The sequence below is a fragment of the Salminus brasiliensis genome, chromosome 5 (genome assembly GCF_030463535.1).
Source record: "Salminus brasiliensis chromosome 5, fSalBra1.hap2, whole genome shotgun sequence".
NCBI lineage: Eukaryota > Metazoa > Chordata > Actinopteri > Characiformes > Bryconidae > Salminus > Salminus brasiliensis.
The window spans coordinates 19,402,145-19,425,212 of NC_132882.1; the positions used below are offsets into that span (position 1 = coordinate 19,402,145).

General features: G+C 37.4%; 1 protein-coding gene across 1 annotated transcript in view; it reads left to right on the forward strand.

Moving 5' to 3' along the window:
* The window catches only part of grik3 (glutamate ionotropic receptor kainate type subunit 3), a 121,517-nt gene that overhangs the window by 67,421 nt on the left and 31,028 nt on the right, over positions 1-23,068 (forward strand). Inside the window, exons 5-10 of the mRNA XM_072679740.1 lie at positions 136-189; positions 7,003-7,173; positions 9,495-9,638; positions 11,642-11,749; positions 16,929-17,042; positions 22,264-22,467. Coding sequence (XP_072535841.1) covers positions 136-189; positions 7,003-7,173; positions 9,495-9,638; positions 11,642-11,749; positions 16,929-17,042; positions 22,264-22,467 — 795 coding nt within the window. The remainder of the gene's footprint in view (positions 1-135; positions 190-7,002; positions 7,174-9,494; positions 9,639-11,641; positions 11,750-16,928; positions 17,043-22,263; positions 22,468-23,068) is intronic.

The following is a 23,068-nucleotide window of genomic DNA, read 5'->3' on the forward strand; positions in this document are numbered from 1 at the left end:
TGTTGGCTGTCATATTGATTGTAAATTGAGATGCTGACCTTTTTCATTGTCTTGCATTTCGCTTCTCCTCTCCCCTCCCTCTCTCGTCTCTCCTCCTCCCTCTCCTTTCCATTACCCTCCACATGCTGCTACAAGGCCCAGATGATGGGAATGATGACAGAGTACTACCACTACATCTTCACTACTCTGGTAATGTACCACACTTGTTCAAGCAAATTGAATCTCATTTATTTTCATCCTGCTCCTGTTTTTTTTTTTTTTTTTTGTTCCTTTTGTTTTGATGAATAGCTTTTAATTGCCAATAGGCTTTGGATCTGCTCCATAATATCAATTTCATTTGACAAAACAGCAGTGTAATGGACTCTCCAATATCCCAGTGTAAACACCACTCCACCCCACCCCTTCAGCTCCAGTCCACAAAAGTCTTTGAAAAGCTTCTACAAAGGCAACAGATAGTCAATTGATTGTGTCACCAGAGGGTTTAATTGAGGTAGAACCGCTTAAGCTAATAACCTAGTGTTTGAATGACCTTTAATTTAAAACCCTCCCAACTGTTTACAGTGATACTCACACTCACATCTCTAAATGCCAGCTCTGCCTCTCCTGTGCACATTTTGAGTGGTCTTTTAATGCTTCTGATGTATGAAACCGCAAAGCAGGGATACTTATCAGAAGCTTATCGTACCCTCCTTAAGGCTGGATTATTGTCCAACACAGTCTGAATACAAATCACCTTGGCATTTGTATACTAAAATATAGAGTATTATACTATTACATTTTTAGCAGTGAGTTCGCAGTGGTTTGCACTAGATCTCAGTGGCTTAAGGACAATTGGTGTAATTGCTTTTCTCATCTGTATCAGCTGTAATTTGTAATCAGTCATAATTGTTTATTTCTTGGGCATAAACTGTGTCATTCTTGTGAAATGTAAGATTACAGAGAGTTTTGGTGTGGAAATTGAGTGAGACGTCAGTGTTTACTAAAAGTGGGTGGCAGTAGATACTTCCACCTGATTACTCAAGTAAATACTGAATGAAGTTATATTTCATTCTGTTGAGACTTCCCTGTTTCTCTGTGTTTGATCATAAAATACTTGTCTTGGTTGAGTTTGTTGATTGTATCTGTAATGAGTTGTTGCTTGACTCTTCCTGGTCTTATGTAGCTTTTTTTAAGTAGCATTACACTTACATAATGGCAGTGGTTTAGAGCTGAGACGATCAAGTTCAAGTGTCAATGTCACTCTCTGAATACGGCCATACAGAACACAATTGATGCTTTGTACTGAAAAAGCTGTGCATTTAGAAGAGACGATACTACACTTTGATTTATTGCACTCGTTGTCCTGCCATTTTAGAGTTCTGCCATTCTCCACTCAGTTCATTTTAATGCGTTAAACGAGTTTATGAACACATAAATAAAATAATTTCTTCATTGAGAAGATGAACCATCTGGGAAATGCAAATTGGTGCCAGATGCACCTATTAACATTTGTTCATTTTTGTTGTTAACAAATTGTAATTTTTTACCTGGTGACATTTGAGCTGGTTTTAAAGTCCTTAATGGAAGGTTTCAGAGACACCAGCTATCGGTTTTCATTAGTCTGAATTGCCACACACAATTTGGAATGCACATGATCCACAGATTAATTGCCAAAAGTTAACCATAACAGTGTGGAATACAGTTTTAGTAGTGCTGTTACTTTTACAGTAACGTTTACAATTCAAGCTCCAGTGAAAACGTACAGACTGAGCAGCTCTAAGTGAGTCTGTGGATAAAACCGGTATAGTTTGTAAACACTGTGTCAGCCATAGGGCAACACATAGAGTATGGCCACACATCTGCACCGACATCACTTTGGCGTGTGAGTGGAGAGCAGAGTTCTATTAGTGTGAGGCATGGGAGTTTTACATGGACTCCACTATTAACTTTTAATACATAAGTTTTTAATACATAATGGAATGAAAGAAAAAAAACTGAGCGTGCAAAAGGGCTTTCACTTCACTCATACATGTGACGTCACATACAGACTGTCAAGTCACTAAAACTAATGAATAAACAGCATTTTAAAAATTGAAAAATTATCTTAACTGTGAGTTTTGCGATGCATTATTTCTAGTTTTCATGAGCTTTGATTTTCTGATTGGTGCTGATGCCTCTAAACTACTCCTTTCAAAAGAAACTTGTACACACCTGAACATGTAAACACACACATCTGCAATCCTCCAATTTCATTTCAGCCCTTTTTTTTTTTTTTTGCTTTCCATTTGTCCAGTCGGGGGAAAAATATCATAAGAGAACATTAAATAAAAATACAGAAAAGAATCAGGCCTTGAGCCACCTTCACACTGATTTAGTGTGGGTTTCTCAAAAGTCCTGTAGAACTACAAAGACCACGTAAAATGATAAAGCAAGTGTTACTTTGAGCACTCTCTGATTTTAGAAATTGCCTTGATTTTGCTGTGCTTTTGCGAAACTGAGCCTGGGTGAGTAATATTCTGAAAGCACAATGGAAGACCAGATTAAATCTATAGAACTGGAGGAATACTATTCAGCAAATAGGTTCAGCTAAATTTCCACTGTTAAAACTACTACAGAAACAGCTCTCCAGTGGACACTGTGCAGCTACATTTATGTACTCTGCAAGTGCTGTTTTAGCACTGGCGACTTCACAGTAGGTGTTTTAGATAACAATAAAAAAAGCTTTTCTAGAAGATTTAGGTTGGGCTGGATGATTCTACATCAGTATAAAACCTACACAGTATAAAACAGCAGCTTTTTTTCACTGAGCACCATTTCACATATTGATATACTGTATGCCCAGATAACAGCATAGAATCTGGGTCTGTCAAAGCCCTAGCACAGTAAATTCACTGACATGAAGAAGGATCACCTAACACTCTCCCCACAATGCGGGTGCGGGTTTGGACACCGACTTCATCCCTCAAGCTCAGCGGCGTGACAATAGCATTGTTCCGCTGTGTATGAGTCTGTGTTTACTGCAGTAAATCACTCATACACCACAACACGGGAACACTGCCTTGTAATACTTTGTCAAGTGCCCTGTGTTTGAGCACAGAACATGATTTTTTTGTTTGTTCTTTTGGTATTGACATTATGTGTAAATTAATGCAGAAAAGAATGAACAAATACAATTAGATGTTATTGATAATGAATGCGGGTGAAAGCTTTTCAACTGTACACTATAAAAAATACACTTAAGCAATAGTTTGCCATTTGTTAAAATATCTGTAAACATACGTACTGTATATTGCAATGGGTATTTTACAACATTTCCATCTGAAGCATTTTTCTTAATTGGGTGGAACTGATCTAAGTTATGAATTACTTTGCAGATTAATAATGTTATTATGTCGTAACATTAGAGCTTGTTTGTAACAATGGATTGGGGGATAAAAACTGGAGCAACCGGAGACTGCTAAATCTCCCTGCCTTGACCAACTAGTGAAATTAGTCTCAATCCGTTTGTCATATGAGCTGCTCTACATTAACTGTCCATAGTCTAACATCCTTTTAGAATTTATTAGTGCAAGTACAGATATAGCTAATATTTTAGCTAATCAAGCTGTTACCTAGCAAGATAGAACTAGCTTGTGTTAGATGACCTGACACAGGGACCCTCTTTACACTGTAAATCTGGCGAGTGATATGACCTTTTAAATATATGGCTGATATAAGTTAGCTGGTTGTTAGTCAGTTATGTCAATTATATGTATTATGTTGAACTGGGTAACTGTTCCTACATTTGCAAGTTTAGTGTGAACATGTTTTTAGTAAATTAGTTGTGGTCAGTTTCACTTTATTAGTCAATACAACAGAGTGACTTTATTCAGTAAGTAAGTATCGCTGTATGTCCAGGATGACTGGATGTAGAACACTGCATAAAAAAAAAACAACAGGAATAAAAGTAACAAAAAAAATAAACACAGCACTGGCGGAGTATATTCACATACAAATATAGGAACCTATCTGACTCTACATTCACTTATGATTTCAGTCACATCCAGAATTTATTTCCTAAATAGATACTGTAGAAGGTGATGAAAGAGTTTATCATTGCAATTGCAACACGGTTGCACTCCACTGAAATTTGGTTTTAATGTTTCTATTTTGTCATCTGAGAGGAGAGAGTCTCTGACTTAGTAGAGCATGAAAAGTCAACAGAGTTGTGCGTTCAGGGGTAATAGCTTCTCTTTCTTCTTCAAAATGATCCAACTTTTTCACCCTACCTCGCAAGAAATCTTTTCAGCTAGAGGTGAGATGAGAGTTGCAGCTTCTGTCTCTAATGGCAATGGGATTTGAACTTTGGGGGTAAATGTAAATAGGATTCTTTATTTATTTAATGCACTTGTTTAACAAGAGATTGTACAGCGCAGTCCAAAACTAGTAGTGGTACAATTACCAGTTGTTCTGGCTAATTTGCACACTGGATTTGCAATGATAGAGTGACTATCACGTTAATGTGCAGAAAATCATGTTACAATTAAACACTTTTACAAGTGTTTTATAATTATTTTAGATAAACCATATATCTGACCCGCTGTATGCATAAACTCCTATTTCATTCAAATGTTTGTATATTCCTTAGATCATAATGAGCCAAAACTGAAAAATCTATTTATCTTTGCATTGTTGAATGTTGAGATTTTGGTACATGGAAGACTGTGAACCTCTTCACTGAAAAGGCTAGCCTAACCAAAAAATAAATAAATAAATAAATAAATAAATTTAAAAACTGTTATGTAACACTTATTTTATTTACATCTCCAAATTTACACCCAGCCCACTAGTAAAACTGCTAAAGTAATACAGTTACTGCAATACAGTAAAACATAACAACCACTTTGTTTTTCATGCTTTTACTGAGTTTTCTGAAACAAGCATACACATCACCACCAGACTAGTTATCAGAAACGGGTTGCTGCACAAACCAGGCCTTATGACCATGCAGTGTCTGCATAGGGGGAACTCAAACTTGGAAGTTAAAGCCAAGCAAGAGTGTGGGGATCTATGCTAGGCTACAGCATACACAACAGCTATTCCTAGCCAGCTGACTTTCTCTCTCTCTCTTTTTCTCTCTAGTATTAACTCCCTCGAAAACCTAATGGACAACCTCAGAGTAGAACTAACCACACATCAGAAAAGGAACTCGAAAGCTTTGCAGGTCAAAAAGCCAAACTTGGAAAACCCATACAAAATAACAGAACCCCAAAGTAGTGCACCATATTGTGAATAGGCCTTGTGAATCGTACACAGCTAGCGAGGATAGCAACACTATAAAATTACAAGGTATTTAATGACCTTGTAAAAGCACATCTGGACATTTTTTCTGCCCCGGTCTGTCACATACTTTCTGCCCCGGTCTGTCACACTCTATTTGTACAACAAAGACCAATTTAAAATACTGTAAAATGCATTCTATGACACCTGAATCTACAACTGCAGAAGCATCCAAACATTTTATTGACAATGGCAAAGTAATAAAGATTTTGTCACTTTTAGAAAATGAAAGGCAAGATGTGATGGGGGGGAGCGAGTTTACAAACTGCTAATGACCTGAGGTACGCATTTAAGGCTTAAGAAATAAAACAGCAATGACAGACGTTTCCTTTTATCTCCCATTCTGAAATTTATTGTGTCATTTTTTAAAGAAGAAATCTTCAAGGTAGCGGATAATAAAGAGCAGTTTAATTTGCTGTTGCTGGGGGGCAGGCATTTTTCCAGCATGGGTCTTGCACGCTCTTGTTCCCTCAGTTCAAAACCCACAGGGTGTTAATGAAATTGTGTCTTATGTCCTGCCGAATGTCTGTGCCCCCCTTGGCTTATTCAAGCCCCACGCGTCTATGTATATGGGTCTTGCTACAAGATGAAGAGTCAGCAGCATAATTGACCAAATCACATTGTTTTGCCTTTTGTAGTATCCCCAGGAGGTCATATATATATATATATATATATATATATATATATATATATATATATATATAACATCATTGTACGCTGACTTTTGACCATTGATTGAAGGTTTTTCTTTCTTCAATAAAGTTGGAGAGGTTTTTGCATGTCAGTGAGGATCTTATTACATCAATCTACATTGAAGCCATGGACTTGTTTTTCGTTCCCCAGTGAAGAGTCTTCTTCGCCACTGACTCTATGCAAGCTTTATACAAGATTGCTGCGTGTCTTACATTTGACCTTATGACCTCCCGAATTGGATTCTGAATCATTAACACCTCATCATAAGTCTTTTCTTTCCACACGGGTGCTTTCATTTTCGAAGGTTTAGTCTCACATCATTGCTTTGCTGTGTGAATTTCCGATCCTTTATTCATGCTGTGACAAAGGCATTGAAATCCGTAGACACTGTGATCCATTTCAGTGACGGGCCGGTATTCAGTATCAGGTGGTCCGCTTATGGTTGGGTGCGTGGAACGGTTGCAGTGAACACAGGATTATTGAGGAAATAACCGTTTCAATCGGCCATTGAAGGGCTGACTGCTGGCTCGCTGTCTCTGAAATCACACACTGAGGTGTGTGTGTGTGCATCCTGCAATCCCTCATCCTCTGTACCCAGTCAGCCTGAAAATACAGCATTATCCCCTCTCTCCTTTATTTTCCCTCAGTATATATATATATATATATATATATATATATATATAAAACATTTTCACCTTTCCTATATCTCCTCTTTTTATCATGAGACAAAGAGACACATAACCTCTCTCTCTCTCTCTCTCTCTCTCTCTCTCTCTCTCTCCAGTGTGGCTCAATTCAAGCCTGCTTATATAAAAGATCTTTCTTTCTTTATCTCTCTGTTTCATTACTGTTTATTTTAAATGGTACTACACACATAATCTGTGTTGTCATCTACTATTTATTGTATGTATGTATATATATATATATATATATATATATATATATATATATATATATATATATAGTAGGAAAAATTAATCATATTTTACCTTTGTTTCTTTTCCTCTGTAGGACCTGATGGCCATCAATCTAGAGCCATATCGTTTCTGTGGGGTTAATATGACTGGCTTTCGCATCCTGAATGTGGACAATCCTCAGGTGGCCTCCATTGTGGAGAAATGGTCCACAGAGAAGCAGATCCCTCCAAAACCTGATTCCGGCCTCCTGGAAGGAATCATGACGGTATGCTTCATTTTCTCACTGTAGTTTTTTTTTTTCTTACATTCTGTATCTTCCCAATTTCAAAATCACATTAACTGAATGTGTTAAGGTGAAGATACATAACTTGTGTTCAGTTCTAAATCTTGGCTTTACATATACAGATATACTGTACTGTACTGCTTCTTGATTGTTTTGAGAAGAAAAGTAATATGTTGGAGAAATGTTTAGTTTCCTCTAATAATATATACTTTAGTAATGTAAGATGTAACTGTCAATGTCAAGTTGCAAAAAATGTAGACTTCTAATCTTGTCTTCTAAATGTGTTAAGCAGACCTTATTACTTGGGAGTTCAGATCACTAAAATTCAAATCCAGTAAATACATCCAATGCAAAACTAAAATCACCAGACCTTTAAACGTCCAGAGGTATTACTTTTGTATTGATATACTGTTAAAATAGCAATTACTAGGGTGATTAAAAGAATTAGATTTAATCACACTGTTTAGTGCCAATTCATTTTATTTATTTGATTTGTTCAGTTTGTAATCCAAAGAGTTTTGTTTTGTTATAGCAATATGAGTGGACAAACATGAGCTTAATCAAAATATATTTTTGCTTTCAGCAGTTCAGCACCAATAAATATGCATATTTATATATAGTCTTCTTCATATAAGTCTAGGCTACAATCACAGATTCATAGAAAAATTAACAGCTGGACTTCAGCTTGAACTTATGAATTGTTGGAAAGATTAAACCCAGAAAACGTTTTCAAAACATTTGTGCAATAAATATAATTGTTCACATTATTAACAACTTTGACAGCACTAGTAATTACATGATTACACATTCAGTTACACAGTAAATTATAAAATTAATTTGCATTCAGTGTATATTCTGTACTTTTACTATTTGTTTCAGTTGACAAAAATGTGGCACAACAAACATCATCTTTCTGCAAAATAAACAGTGACTTTTTAGATTGAATTTAGTATTTAGTCTATATCTGTCTACTAACCTAAACAAAAATAGGACTGAATTTGCCTTTTAATGACTTAACTTAATACAATTATGAAAAATCTGTCTTATGTGACAAGATTGCCTCATTGTCAAGCAAGCCCAGAATACAAATGGACTTATAGATAAAAGATCTGATATTATTAAGCTGTAATATTCAAACAATCTAACAACATTTGTCACATACGCAGTCATACACAGTACAACAAAGAGGTCACATACAAATAATGAACAAAACAAGATAATTATATCAAATTTATAAACGCTAAACATGATTAATATGCAAATATTAAGATATTTGCAGATTGTTACCAAGACAGAACTTTAAAACAAATGGACTACTTATGCACAAGTGTAGACGAGAAACACCAGGGACATGATGGGTAACAAACTACACACAGGTGGGAACACTAACACCAAGGTGGAGCTACGTGGGAGGAGACAAGAAAACAAAACAAACAGAAACACAAGACCAGAAACATAAAGACAGGTGAATATGGAGGGAAAACCGAGAAAGACCTGAACAGGGCTGTATCTTCCAGCCAACAATATCCACATCTGCTAGGGGATAAAGTAAGTAAACTGCTTAAAAAAGGGATGACAGCTTGTAAATGCAACTTACTCTTTGGCTTCTTCTTTATATATATATATATATATATATATATATATATATATATATATATATATATATATATATATAAATGCTCTTTCTAATTGTTTCTAATTAGGAAACATATTTCAGTTTGTTTCTTCAATGGAATACTTTTTAAAGAAAGTAGTGCTACACACTACACACACAGAATACACACTTTAATTGCTCCGGAACTACTGTAAGCATGAGTTCTCTAACTAGAAACATCAAGGTAGCACGTCTTTAATGTCTTTTTGCTCAACTGGATGGCTCCATAGCCATATTTACAAAGAGCTCTGTGCACGGGAGGGAGCCGCGTAAATAATTTAGCAACTTCTTGAACCATGTTGTTTCGGAGGGAATAAAAAAAAAAAAAAAACACCGGCTGACGTGTTTGGAGCTACAGGGCCCAGCTGTGCTGAGATATCAGTGCATCCCAGAACCATGTTCTCTCCTTTTATTTATTTATATATTTTATTATTTTATTATTTTATTTTATTTTATTTTATTTTATTTATTTTTTCCCTCTACCCCTGCCTTGAATGCTTTTTAATGCACCTCTGGTAATGGTGCAGAAAAGCAGGGCCGGTTGGCTGCCCATCAGACAGGGTGGCTGTTGCCGAGGCCCACGCTCCTGCGCGGCGGCTGCTGCTGCCTCTGCTGCTGTCAGCTGAAATAATGTCCCCCTTTATTCCAGACAGATGCTGCTCTGACGTATGACGCAGTCCACATCGTGTCCGTCTCCTACCAGCATGCGCCGCAGATGACAGTCAACTCGCTGCAGTGCCACCGCCACAAGCCCTGGAGGTTCGGCGGGCGCTTCATGAGTTTCATTAAGGAGGTAATGAGTACAGCCAGGGGCCACGCTGTTGCTGCCGCTGCTGCGGTACGCTCCCTGTTCCGCTGGGATCTGCATTCAGATATCTACCCGAGATAAGATACGTAGATGAAATTTAGAGGAAATTGCTCAGTGTGACTCTGGATCAGATCGCTGTAGTGTTTAAAACAGTCTGAAGCAGGGGCCTTTTTTTACACACAGAAAGTGACTGCTTTCTCCATATGAAGGGTTTTATTCGCTTTTTCCCTCCATGACTGGAATATGGGAGTGAGCTTTACTCATACAAGACAATCTCTGCTATACTGTGATTACAATATCACCATTAATTATTTTGCATTATTTGTCAGCTGGTATTCTTTTTTAATAATATTGTAAAAACTTGATATATGACATTTTGGAATTCTATTCACCATCATCATTTCCCTTCTGGAAGACATATAAGTAACCAATACAACAAGATTAACCACTTAATTTTTTATAATGCTAATATTCATCATCTTCAAAAAAATAAAAATCATAAAAATAAATATAAACTGGAAATCTAATGATACTGGATTATATTTAAATGGGAAGACTATCCAAATGTATCAAACAAAAATCCCAAACTGGACCTAATTTGGACACATTTACATTCAGTACCAGAATCCCGGGGCCAATCCGCACACACGCACATACACACACACACACACACGCACAACACACACACACACACACACACACACAAACATTTAAAACTAAACCAACAACCAAAGAAAGAATATTTGTCTGATCATTAGTATTTTTTTTTTATTTGAACTTATTTTTACCCATGCCCTGTGTTATTTTGGAAAAAATAACTATTTATATCCTGAACTTGTGACAAGTAAGGCTTAGTCAGTTTATTACTTTATTATTGGCTGATATTCACGTCCCACATATTTAATGGTATTGATAAAAGTGAGATTTGTATTGTTTTTTGTTATAATGAACAAACACCTGATGTGGTAGAACTGTAGAACTGGTAGAACTCTATTTCTTCTAATGCCTAACTTTCAAAATGAGGAGAACCTGTAATAGCTTAGATTCACAGTATTATTTAATTAATACCATATTCTTATAGAATATTAATTAACTGAAACCAACAAAATAAATCATTTTAAGAAGATCTGCTTAGGTGCTGGTATTTATCTTAATGTTGCTTATCTGAGATTCTCCTGCTTATTTGAGTTTGTATAATTAAGAAATGACAATCATGTAGAATGATTGACAGCTCACAGTCATTCTAGTCAAGTAAAGCACGTTTTGGGTAAAACTCTTTTTGAATGCTTTAAAATTGGTTTCAGGATCAATTATACATATTTCATATCAGTTATACCGATATCCAAGTACTAATGACCTTTTCCCCCCTACCAAAACTTTTTTCTCGCCTTCAAATGCTAAACTCGCACAGTGTGTACATCAGTGCTTGCGTGTCCCACTTTCCACATGAACTCGCTGCTGTGCATTCAGCTCACTAGTACGAACGGCATAATCAGCTCCTATTTCAGCTCACAAGAGAGTCTGTGATTGTGACTCATAATAGGCAGATTAGAGTTGTAGAACACATCTTTGTGCACAGAAGAAGAGAAAAAGAGGGCCACAGTCAGCATAGAGGGAGGGAGTAGAATCAGAGTTGGAGTAGACGTCCCAAAACAAGGGCAGAAGTGTCCCCGTTGGGCCCTATCTACTGATCGGAGGCTGTGTGTGTGGTGTAAATGTTGGAGAAGGGGGTTAAAGGGTGCAGTGGGATTTTTTTTCTTGTTCTCTCCTGAGAGAGGCACGAGAGAGATTGTTGTTAATTAAGACTGAGGTCTTTAGGGAATATATGACTGAGGCATTGGGATGTAAAATGTAATTAAAAAGGAAGTATATGCTTTGGGAATGTGCGCATTATACCTGTGTGTGTGTGTGTGTGTGTGTGTGTGTGTGTGTGCTTATGCGAGCGTGTGTATTTTAAGACATTTCTCCTCCTTTTTGTATCGCTGCAGTCTCATTGGGATGGCCTCACTGGACGATTGTCCTTCAATAGGACCACTGGCCTACGAACAGACTTTGACCTGGACATAGTCAACTTGAAGGAGGACGGCTTGGAAAAGGTGATTCCTCGATTTCCACTACTCAAAAACGACCATCCATTACTTACAGACACCAGTTCCTACATTTTTAAAATCATCAACCAACTAGGGCTAGGCAGTGTAGATAAGATGTCATATTTTTATAGATATATTTGGTCTGTTCCTACTCAGAAAGGGGCTTGGAATTATTAAAGCTATCTCAGTGATGAATCGGCCATCATTACCCAGATTGCTTTTGTTTTCTAGCAGAAGTGGGAATCTGTAAAAGAAATTGGATTATGGGGTGAAAGTAGATTAAGATTAATCTTTTCCAGATTAGACATGGATTACATATGTTTTCATATATTTAATTTTGTTTGCATTTATTTCACAGCAACTTCAAATTTATGAGGTGTTAGGAGTCAAGGATACTTCATATAGTGTTTGTATCCAGGCAGTGAACTGAACCTTGTCTGCCATGTGGATGACAGCGCTGTTTTGTGTTACTCTTTGTGACATTACTATTTGTTGTATTGATAAGTTATACAGACACCGTGCTACCCACTGAACTTGACACATATTAGTTTAGGTTCAGATTTAACGAATTACCTGTTTAACCTTAGTTTTAAGGGGCCAATGACCCAAGTGCCCCTGTAGGTGGCACCCATGGTGATTGGTATTCCAAATGCTGTAAATGTAAACTGCAGGTGGTAAGTAAGTGTGCCTGTAAGTGTTCGTGACAAGTTGGAACTTGACCAATCAAGCAAACCATTCATTATAATAGAGTTAATTATAATGTTGCTTGGTGGCCATGGCAGGTGACAAATCATTCAAGCAACATTAGCACTTGCTGTCGTCTAATAATTTAGTAAAAAAAAAAAAAAAACATAAACATAATTTAGTTGCACACTCTGCCCAGCGGCAACACACATTTACTGAAGGAAGAGGGAGAGAGGGACAAGCTACTTTTCACTTGTGTGATGTTGGCAGTCCAGACGGGTTTTTCAATTATTTTTATCAATAAATGCTAAACTAAAATACACTATTCTTGACTGACCCCAGTTACATTATACCAGTGCATACATTACATCACTTAGCTCTAGACCCAAGAAATTGGTTTGAGTGAAATGTCAAATTGCACTATGACTGTCACTGCTAAACATGTTACACACTCATGACAAACTAACATACTAGGTATAATAATAAAAAGTCATGCTGTCACACTAGCTAACGAAAAAAAAAAATAACAAAAGGGGTTATTCCCCTCTCTTTTTGCTGGACTATTTACATAACAACAACCTTTATATTATTTAAGTATTCAAGTAAAGCAAATGATAAATTACACATTATCTGATATTGCTGGAGCATGTATTGGACCATATTTGCTTATGCAGTTATAGTCTCTCCTGCTGTATATTGTATCCATACTTGTCACAGTCATCAGGACAAAAGTATCTTGGATAGTATTTTCCTGCTTTCAGTGGCATGCAAGTTTATGAAAATACTAATATCTATCAAAATATTACCTAATTTCCACGATGACACCTTTCTTTAATATTTTATGCAAGATTAGTTTTTTTCATTAGCAGTGTTTACAGTTTGCAATGAACAAAAATGAAAAGGCATGATTAGTACTTGGGGGTATCAAAATAGCAAGAGTCTACAATCTTGTTTCTAGGATTTTTGCCCATTCTTCTTTAAAAAGAGTCTTAAAGTTCTCTGAGATTTTTGGGCTGTCTGGCACGCACTGCTCTTTTGAAGATCTATACACAGATTTTCATTGATGCTTAAGGGTTGATGAGGACCATGGCCAAATCTTAGTCCATAGTCCATAGAGGTAGTCCATTGTGAATTTTGAGATATATTTAGGATTATTATCCTTTGTTTCTTTAGTTTTTTTTTTTAGATGGTCTGATGTTTGCCCCAACAACTGGCTGCAACACAAGTCCCAAGCATGATCAATCCACCCCTCTTTTCGTGAAGTTTGCAACATTTTTTTCTCCAAACATGTCTTTGCTCATTGTTGCCAAACAGTTCTGTTTGAACTTCATCACAACCATCAGGCTGGTTTAGATTTAGAAGTAAATTCTGATGATTCCATGAAGGTCCTATTTGTGCAGATCTCTTACGGAGTCTGCTTAATCTTCCTGAAGGTCTTTTGCCATCAGCCATGTGTTGATTGGAATCCTACACGCAGTTCTCTTTCAGAACCTTTACTTGGTCTTTCTGATTGCAACCTGACCTCCAGGGTACCCAAGGGTACCTTTTCATTGTGCTTATTTATATTTTTTTGCTCTAAGATTGTGCAAAAAAAGAACTAGTGAACTGTTTAAATAGCAAACAGAATATTTCATCTTTAACATTACAGAGATCTTTTGGAGGGCAGTTCTTCTTCTACTGACTATTTATTGAAACAGACATGTTGGCCAGGGGTGCCCAAACGTCTGCAATCCAGTGTAGCAATGCTCTTCAATGCACAGTATTGTACATGAGTGGTTGTTTTGTTAAATATCAATCTGAATGACCATATTATGGTACACTAAACCTTCCTTACTACCTCATCCTATTGGTAACCATTAGGACAAATAGAACAGCAGTCAGTGCCCTGACATAATAAGTTACCCCTCAGCCATGAAGCAAATGGGCTATCAGCATAAGTTAGGGGATCATAAAGGAAATTGGATTATGGAATCCCGCACTGTTAATTACAATCTTTGTTAACAACAGGCAGGGATTCTGATGTCTGAAATGCTTTTGGTGTCAATGAGGTGTGTAAATATCGCAGTATTTTGTAGATATTTGTCTTAATATATTTACACATGAACAGTCTTATAGATAACAGTCAATAGATATGAGTAACAGAAATGGAAGTGCTAGATTTTCACAACAAATAAATAATACTTAAATAAATAAATCAATATTCAATAAATAATGCTGAGCTTAGCCAGCCACATAGTTTTGTTTAGGTACACTTTACAGCATATTAGTTGTTCCTTAAGCATAGGACATTTTAACTGCTATTGTCCCAGAAGCAATAGGAGAGCAGAATGGAAATGTAGGCTAAATAAGAAATGTATTTAATTATATTTTATGAGTTATATACTGCATGTACGAAATATGATATGATATTTTAAATCCAACACAGTTGTAACATTTAAAATATCTTTCCTTTTTGATTTTGAATTTTGCACACATAATTCAGTGAAAGAAGCTGTTTTACTGTTTTGTTTGTTTTTTTTCTACACAAGAGGCAGTATTAAGCCCCACATAGACCTGAGGCCATAATCCTATTCTGATTAAAATATAGGAAAAATAATTAGCAGACAAACATTTTCTTGTTGATCTCTTTCAAATAATTGATCGCAGACACCTTGTAAGCCTCTGTCTTTGTACGTCTTTCAGGTATGAGACATCAATGAGCTTTCCCTCAAAACCAAAGCCAAACCGTCTCGTCAGAGCGAAATCAGCTTAGTGTTTCCAGGCCTTAACTGTTTGAGCTGTTGTAGAAAGAGACTTGGGACGTAATCCCTTTTAATTGAATATTAGCCCACGTTTTATCTTGTACTGGAATTAGGAGTACTTTCTTCGGTGGAAAATTTGCTTTATGTTGGCATTAGTCGTGAAGAGCAGAGATACTCTCCTGCCATTTGTAAATAAGTATAACTTCAGTGGATAATCACGTTTAATGAATGGAGCTTAATTGCTACCACTTTAGCAAGGATAAAATGCTGGAATTCACAAGCGCACCCCTCTGGAATTTGTCTGATTCTACACAGGCTGTAACTAATGTGCGTGACAAATCGGAATGTGTTGGGCGCTGAGTCAGGCGGACGGTATTATCAGGCGTTTATGGCACCAGTTGATGTGCTTGTGTAACTTTGAATGGATATACAGCTCAACTCCAGGCTTTATGAATACAGGAGCAGTGGCAGGGACGGTGTGTTTGTGTGTGTGTGTGAGCTGTGCTGCAGGCAGGCAGGCGGAGGGCAACGCTGCAGCAGCACGCGTGCAGACAGAGATGGATGCTGACAGCCACAGGGCTATTTGCACTAATGATTTGTTGGGGAGTGTCTGTACAATATGCGGGGCTTCTTCCCGTCGCTGGAGGGGAGAGATTGTGGAGAGAACTCGCCTTATTTGTTCAGATCTTTGCACTGATATTAGTTGGATTACTCATAGCAGAACTTCTTAGGCAGAGTAAACTGTTCATGTCTATTTACGTATTTTTGTGTGTTTTAATTAAATGCATTTCACTGAAGCATTTTCCGTTTCAAGTACCACTTCAGACACTCGAATGTAGAGTCATTGATTCTGAATAAGCTATATTACTGGAATTCTGTGGAAAGCAGTGGAATTAGATGAGTTAGGAAAAACTTGACTCTCTGTTGCAAAGATTAGCACTGTGTATATGACTGTGTATATCAACGGTGTGTACCTTTTTTTTTTATCAATAACAATAATGAGTTTCTTTTTTTTTTTATTTTACATGCAAGGTAACTTTACAAAAGCAGCACATACAGCAGCAACAACAACAGAAACTGCATAATTGCCCAAATCTACTACTCTGTTTTTGTTCCTTTGAAAGTGAAAGTGTAAAGAAGCCCCCCAAGGCCCCCTTAAGCATACTGCCCCAGAAAAGTTAGAATTGCTGAGTTTTGCAGTGAGACAGAATTACATTCAAACCTATACTTTTTTTATATTATTATTATTATTATTATTATTATTATTGTTACCATTATTATTATTTAATAGTAGTAAAGTAAAAAGCACAGTAACTAAAAGTCTATCCTCTTTGCAATTATCAAAACAGTATGATAGAAAATTGCAGTACAATCTTTTCCAAGTCTTTAATAATGATAAGCAAACAGTGTTATCAATTTGTAATGCATGCTATGGTAATTTCCGCCTCTGCTTTTGTTCAACATTTTCTCTTCCGAAATTGAATTGAAAAGCAATTTCCTTTGGTTGAATTGCCCTTCCTCTGATCTTAATGCGTTCACAGGGTACACAAGAGTCTGGCTCCTCATGGTGCCACCCCCCCCACCCCTTACAGCTTTCTATCCCCTGAACCTTTTGGTATATATGTGACATAGGCAATCAGCTAATGCCAGTGGATGAGCTCCACAGGGTCTGCTAATGCAGTGAGTTGGGCTATAGGGACGGTAAGGATCACTCAGGCAAGCACAGAGCACACTGGATACACAATTTTCATCTTCCGCAGGTGGGGAAGTGGAGTGCTTCAGGAGGGCTGAACATCACTGAGGTCCCCAAGCGAAACGGCATGAACATCACCGACTCCCTCTCCAACCGCTCACTCGTCATCACCACCATACTGGTAAGGTCACACAAGCACTTAACTTGAAAGTCATCCCTCCTTTTTTGTCCTTTTCTCTTCCTTTATCTGACTCTCTTACCATAGTGGTGACCATCAACCCTTAATCTACCAACCTGCCAAGATCAGCTTCACCCCAGATACAAAACACCTGGTCCAGTTAACCTATCCATGCTCTGCATTCTTTCATAGGAACTTTTGCGAGCTTTGACAAGTTTGTTGCCACAAAATCCTGTTGGACCTAATGAGGAATTAGAGTTAAAGTCTTAATTGTATGTAATATTTATTGCATGTGTGTGTGTGTGTGTGTGTGTGTGTGTGTGTGTGTGTGTGTTAGAAGGTTCACATAGTTGAAAAAGATGTTTTTTTTTTTGTCACATTATCGAAGTATAAACATACAATTGGCTAAGCATGGACATGGATAAGCTAAGCAGACGATTCTCTGAAAAAAAAAGCATGGGTTGTTGCTCAAACTACATCAATAAAGAGAAAGAGGACTTCTTTAGTTTACAATGAAAAGTTCCCGTAAAACTAAGAGATGATTCAGTCACAGATGATTATGTTGCTTTGAGGCAGACTGAGATTACACAACAAAAACTATACTCTATCTATTCTACCAGTGTGACCTTTTACACAGACAGACATCACTTCAGTGTTTGTTTTTATGAAATTAAATGGACAATAATTAATTTGTTACAATTGTGTGTCCAAACCACACAACAATAGAAAGGAAACACTTTTGGGTGGGTCAGTGAAGAGTGGGGTATTTAACAGTGGAGTAGGTCAGCTAACAGTGGAGTATGGGTAGGTTAATCAACAGTGGAGTATGGGTAATTCATTTAACAGTGAAGTGGTGGGTAGGTTAATTAACAATAGTGTAGGTCAGTTAACAGTGAAGTATGGGTGGGTCAGTTAACAGTGAAGTATGGGTAGGTCAATTAACAGTAAAGTTATGGGTAGGTCAATTAACAGTGGAGTAGATGGAGGCCCATTAACAACAGAGTATGGATAAGTTCATTATTTTCATTTGAACAAGTTGAGAAAATCTCTTGGATACCTTATGTGTGTTTATAAGACAAAGATAAGACATTTTATTAAGATTTGAATTCGATAAAGAGTTATTGATGTACATTCGGTCTTATTTCTGTCATATGCATAATATAGGACTCAGATCTGTCTATACGCAACATATCTTTGCACTTTGTTGCTGTTAGGTAACAGCATGTGAAAATGGAGCTGCAATCTGCCATGCACACAATAGGAGTAAATGAGTGCACTGCCATAGGACATTGGCCACTCTTGTCATCCAGGCTTGTGGGGGTGAAAAACAACCACTTATACATAAGTGGTTTTCAGAACACAGAGAAGTATGAAAATAATGAAAATAATAAAATCAACTTGACATAAAAAAGGTTTGGCAGTGTTCAGAGGCCTTAGTGGAACTGTGTTCATTATTCTTATTGTTTGCATTGCAGTTTACAGTTTTATTATTACATGATTTTGCCTAATAATATAGCATATTACTGATTCATTTGAAAACTATAGCAAAATAATATAGGTGATCTTTTTTATCCTGAGGGTTAAGCATAAATTCTTTTTATCTAAACCATCTGAATCTTTTTACAGAGCATGGATAAATAGTATTATTCTAGTGCAGCACCAGCACTGGTGATGTTGCTAGGCCACTGAACAGCAGATTTACACAAAGAGGAGTGCAGGAAAGGCCATTAGTGACACGATTTGAAATAAACAGGCGTTTCCCTCAGCGCAGCAGCTACAGTGATGCTTTAGGCCCTATATTTATTCTTGTCGCTGGAAGGTTAGGGGGCTTTGTGGAGTTGTCATTGGGGTGCTGACATCGAACTGCCTTTGTGAGCTTATTTTGGACAGGCACAGGAGTTAGCAACAACTATAAAGACTGTCATTAGGCATGGATTGGGAAAGAAGGCTGTAATCAGTGCTTTTCTGGTGCCCACCACAGGAGTGCCATGATCTGCTACATCAAGAAATTAAAAAAATAAATGAGTTATCCGTCACACAGACATGGCGTTGTGAGATTTGGCATGTCATTTACCTTTGTGCTGTACATTTGGCAGCAAAACCTACAGCATGCTTGTGGAGATTCTGACAGCTAGCATAATTATTAAATGCTTCACAAATGTAACATTGTGGCAAAGGCTCTCAACGATTATTTACGAGTTCCGTCTTGCCCAATTTGGGCTAATGCTAGGCTTGTTTGGTTTCCATAGGCACTCTCAGTTTGGTTTCAATAGGCACTCTCAGCCAAGCCTAGACTGGGCATCAGAGTCCGACTGATTGACAGTGTTCCAGCTCAGTTTTGGTCAGCTATGGTCAGGATCTGATCAGAGTGGTGACAAAAGTGATCTTCGAAGCCCAACAGAGACAAGTGATGACTCATGATCCTGTGGAGCCTCATAATGACAGTGTAGCAAGCATCCCCATCAGTGCACAAATAAGACGCCTGGTATTTGTATTGCGAGACCTGGCACCCAGAAAAGAGATTAAGATATTTAATGTACTTACCCGCATGCATTGTTTTCACTCCATTGCCTATAACTGTTTCTCTGTAGTCTCTTCTTCCCTACTCCCCCTTCTCTTATGTACACCCATGCAGAGAGAGAGAGAGAGAGAGAGAGAGAGAGAGAGAGAGAGAGAGAGAGAAAGAGTGAGGGAGAGAAGCTGCTTTTAGCTTTGATATGAGTCCAAACCTTGGGGAATTTCACATATTAGAAGACTAGGAACAGATGGTAATGACTTTTTTTTTCTGCAACACACAAACTTTTTGATCAAGATAATTGGACAACTTATACAAAGTTTTCCTTGGAGCTGACTGGTTTCACTTTCAATATAAATTACTTTATAATCAAGAATTCATTTGCTATGATTAATTTATCAGTGTGTCAGTTTTAATCATTACAAGTTCTGGATTGGAATCGTGTCACTGGCCTGTTGCCAAACAACAGCCTGAGTGCCTAAGACACATAAAGATTTTTCTTTTCTTTTTTCAATGCCAGTGTTAAAAGTCCATGAAATAAACTCATTTACATTTATCATTGCAACTTGATTCTGGCCCAGTTCATACCAGATTAAGGAATCCTGAATGACAGATCATGAGCGGACAACATTGAGTACAGGTGTGAAAGTGATCTCAAAACCGCACTAAACCCACTGAAACCCACTTTGAGGCACCACATGACATGTATGAGTGGTAAAGTGTCCTGATCTGTCACCAACATTAATTAATGCCCACCTAATCCACTGCATCATCACAGCAGAGATTAAAGCAGCTGACCTGCACAATTTCCCCAAAAGCATACTAGTGTTGAGATCATCTTAACTGGTAGAGAGAGGGTTTAATTTGATGCTTGCTCAGACATTTAAGAATGCTGCTTTTTAGAAACCCAGCCCTGTTTGTTTATTAATTGCATAAGCAACCAATATTATCTAAACCTTTGTAACAGCCTGTGCATGCACACAACCAAGGGCACTGGGGACATTGTTGAATGGAAGCAAATGCAGCAAGATGACATATGCTGTACCTTTCCTCCTGTCATAAAGTCTGCCACTGAAGTGGTCAGTGTAGATGCATTCTAGGCACAGGGCAGGAATTAATGGCTTGAAGAAGCCCTTCTTTGTTGACTTAATTAAAAGTAATTTTACAGGAATCTTTAAGAAAAAACGTTCATTGACAAATATTATGTTTCTGATATTTTGTATTTATTATTTTTTCACCAAACCCATACAATTAATTAGCCTTAACATGTTAAATGCTGTAATGGTCATAAAACATTGAAATACTTACAGTATTCAGTATTAACAGTATTTTTTAATAGGCTACTCATATAAATCAATACTTTTGTCTAGAACAAATGTCACTCAATGAATTCCATTAGTGAAAAATGAAAAAAAAAATTGTGTATTCATTTATATCCATTATTTTTTATGGTATTGCTTAGAAACACATCATTAATGATCAGAAACTGACAAAAATTAAAATCAACTCAGAGTTAGTTATGGTTATGGTTATATACTTAACTGCCATTGATAGCTTACTTAATTCTTCAGTTTTACATAGTTCTTTAGAGGTGTTGTGTGCTGCCAGCGAGTAAATTGTAGCTGGAAATAAAATCATGGCTTACTGTGTGCTTCGGGCCAGTATGTCTCTTTTATATTCATACAGTATGTGTGCCACTGATGAATTAGTGGCAGTCGTTCCACTGATAGAAGCATGCAAATGGCAGAGCTCCAAGGCATTTATTATCAAGGCAACTGGACGGGACGGAGAACAGCAGTGAAATCGATTTTGAAATTCAGCCTGAGCATCATTACACATGTCTGAAGCATCGCTCCTCTTCTGTGGTGACTGAGTGTAGCTGTCCTCTTTCTGCTTGGCAACATCTGGATTTTTTCCTGTTCAAGTGTGAAATGCTATAAAAGCTAGATTGTGGTCACAGTAAACCCAGAGAAAAACTGGAATCGATCAGATCACTAAGAGTTTCTGAACAGTAGTGGGCTGTGCATCGTCAACTACAACAAATCGCATAGCCCGTGTAAAATGCAATGCAAAAATGATGCATGGCATGGGGGGAGGAGTAGTACACAGCTGTAAAAAGCAGGGCCCAGCCTGTAAAGAGCATAGCACTCTTTCTTGAGTTATGGTTCAGATATGTGAGGGGAGTTTTTTTTTGGTTTGTTTTTTTACAGATTTGTAAACTGTTAGTTGTTATTTAATATTGTATAGAAATGTAATGATTAATTAACCAATAGAAATTCTTCAAAATGGCTTGGAATACATTTTTTTACATTTACTTCCCTTAAAGTTAAGAAGGTTTTTTTCCTTCTCCTGTAAAGCTATTTTGGTGAAATTAGTTTTTTTCATGGCAGCCAAGATAAATAGTTTTATTGAACAAGTGAAAAGATGCTGATGTATGTGTAGCATCATTCAGTATAAACAGTATTAAATGAATAGCAGTAGTTGGCAATGCTTTTTTACAAACAATGCAAATGTACCAAGCTACTAATTATTATCAGCCTGACAAAGCTGCAGTGAACTGTACTGAATCTGGCTATGTAAATATATATTGGCTTAGACTCCACTGTAGCGATCCACAATCGCTTCCTCTCAATTAGGAGTGTGTGCTGGGGAATAGCAGAAAAGCTGACCTCACCACTGCTTTTCATTTGATGTTTTGTGTCTGAGCAGGAGGAGCCATATGTCATGCTTAAGAAGTCTGACAAGGCGCTTGTTGGCAACGACCGCTTTGAGGGCTTCTGCATTGACCTGCTGAAGGAGCTGGCCAGCATTCTGGGCTTTGCTTACGAGATCCGCCTTGTGCCTGATGGCAAGTACGGATTCCAGGATGACAAGGGCCAGTGGAATGGAATTATAAGGGAGCTTATGGAGCATGTAAGTACAGGTTGACAATCACTGCACCAGCTTTCTCACTTTAGCACCATGCACTGCCACTGCAATAAAATAGCCCATCCTGCAACGATCAACATGGTTCAGTGAATTCATGTCAGCTGCTGACACGTGTAATCACCTTCTACTTTATTTACTTTATCACTTTTTCTATGTTTTCTACAACTTGCAACAGTTGGCAAAAGAATATGAATTAGCCCTTCGAAGTTGCAGATATTGCCAATAAATGTCAGCAATGAGCAGAACAAACAAATGATGGCATGTACAGTTAAACAGAGCTGTGTGTCTGCTTCCTGTCAATTCTGTGGGGTTTTATTCAGACTTTAGCATTCAGTGGCATGCAAAAGTCTGGGTACCCCAGAGGATTGGCACTGTCAGATACCTTTTTCCAAGGTCTCAGACATGAATTAGCTATGAGCTATTTTCCCAGCCATTGTTAGGAAGGGTCATATGATCCAAATTTTAAAACTTTGACTCCTCAAACCTTACCCCAACCTTGCCTGCTGCCTACCCACAAAAAGCAGGAGATTTTAAAGGAACACCCAAGCAAGCTTGATGTATGTTGGACATTTTTAGCCACAATGAG